Here is a 1636-nt window from a genome sequence, read left to right as displayed (position 1 = left end):
TGCATTTAACTGAGTCTTTCCCTTCCAATTATTGTTGTAAGATGTTTGACCTTTACCCTTAAAATATATTGGCTTCTTGACTCTGACTTTTGAAAATTTTCTTGCTAGATAAGCCATAGATTGGTCCATCTCATCCAACTCATCAAGAGTATAGAACTCATCCTCTTCCAGCTCTAAAATGAATTATTTTTGAGGTTCCTTATTTCCTGTTCAACAAAACTTGAGTCCGGGGTTCTATTTCATCTTCAATCACTTTATTATCATTTGCTACCAAGGCACTTGACACACCCACAACATGTCCTTGACTAGCTTTTAGTACTTTCTCTATATGATTTCCGGCTCATAGGTTTTGAGAATATCATACAAAACCTCCAAAGTTATTCTCCCTAAATCTCTTCCTTCTCTTATTACAGAGATCTTTTGTTTCAAGTGGTCCGGAAGAGTGAGAAAGAATTTCAGGTTAACTTCCTGAGCTTCATAATACTTGTCATAAAGCTGCAAGTCATTTATCATTTTGTTTAATCTTTTAAAAACTTCAGTTATGCCTTCTTTTGGTTTAGTCATGAAACCTTCATACCGTGAAACCAAGATTCTTCTCTGATTAGATCTCAACTCTTCTGTTCCATCACACAAGTTCCCTATCTTCTCCCAGATTTGTTTAGCTGACTCATAATTGATAATATTGTTGTACATTACATTATCAAGAGACTCAATTAATATGAGTTGTAAGCCACTGTCAAGAGCAACCTTTTCTTTCTCTGGTTCAGTGTAGGTAGATGGATCTTTAGGTTCAAAGTGTGTAGGAATGACCATGTCTCCTTTTGTTGATTCAGGGTCACTTTCAATAAGAATAAAGGGTCCATGCCTTAGAATTTCAATATACATTGGATTGGCCATCCTGATGAACAACATCATCTTATTTTTCCACGGGGTGTAGTTTATCTTGTCAAAGGCATGAATCTTGATACTGCTAATTTTCTGTGCACTCATACTTCCAAGATCTTTATCTATTTACTTTCAGATTTTGCATTGATACCACTTGTTAAGTATGAATATCAACACAGGGGGGGGGGTGAATGTATTTTCTTGAATTTTAATTATCTTTCTTTCTTATAGAACAAAACAATTTGTATGAATTTATAGAGATAATGTACTAATGCAAAACACACAGGCAATTATCAAAAACTCACTTGATTTATTAAAATTAATTTTTTTGCTAAAAATTTGTGTTCTTAAAGATAAGAACTCAGCTATAATTCTTGAGAGATAATATAATATTTTTCCTAGATCTATTTGTTTGTTTTAAATAAAGGATCCGTGTCATGCTTTATAGATCAACATGCACGGGATTACAAAACTTGCACTAAAATGGGTTAGCACAGTTTCTAAAGCTATTTTGTACATTTTTATTTCAAGTGTTAGAAAATTTGTGCAGAATCTAGTAGGTATCTGGCCCTCCTTTTTCCAGTGAATCTTGGCCATTGATCTTCTATCCTTCAAGCTATATTTGTAGTCTTTCCAATTCATTGATAGAATTGTTTGTTGACTGATAATCTTAAATCTTCAATTTGTCTGTATTTTGAATTATGAAATAGTTTGTCGAGATTTTTTTAATGCTATAGAGATGTCACATGTC

The 1636-nt window shown here is 33.1% G+C and overlaps 1 protein-coding gene across 1 annotated transcript; it reads right to left on the bottom strand.

Annotated features, from left to right (window-relative positions):
* Positions 1–324: 324 nt before the first annotated feature.
* On the bottom strand, positions 325–897 carry LOC141686179 (uncharacterized). The gene has a single exon (XM_074491229.1). The coding sequence runs from the start codon at positions 895–897 to the stop codon at positions 325–327; it is 573 nt and encodes a 190-aa protein (XP_074347330.1).
* Between the last annotated feature and the right edge of the window lie 739 nt (positions 898–1636).

Source organism: Apium graveolens, chromosome 9 (assembly GCF_009905375.1).
Source record: "Apium graveolens cultivar Ventura chromosome 9, ASM990537v1, whole genome shotgun sequence".
Lineage (NCBI taxonomy): Eukaryota > Viridiplantae > Streptophyta > Magnoliopsida > Apiales > Apiaceae > Apium > Apium graveolens.
This window is presented reverse-complemented; position numbering and strand designations above follow the sequence as displayed.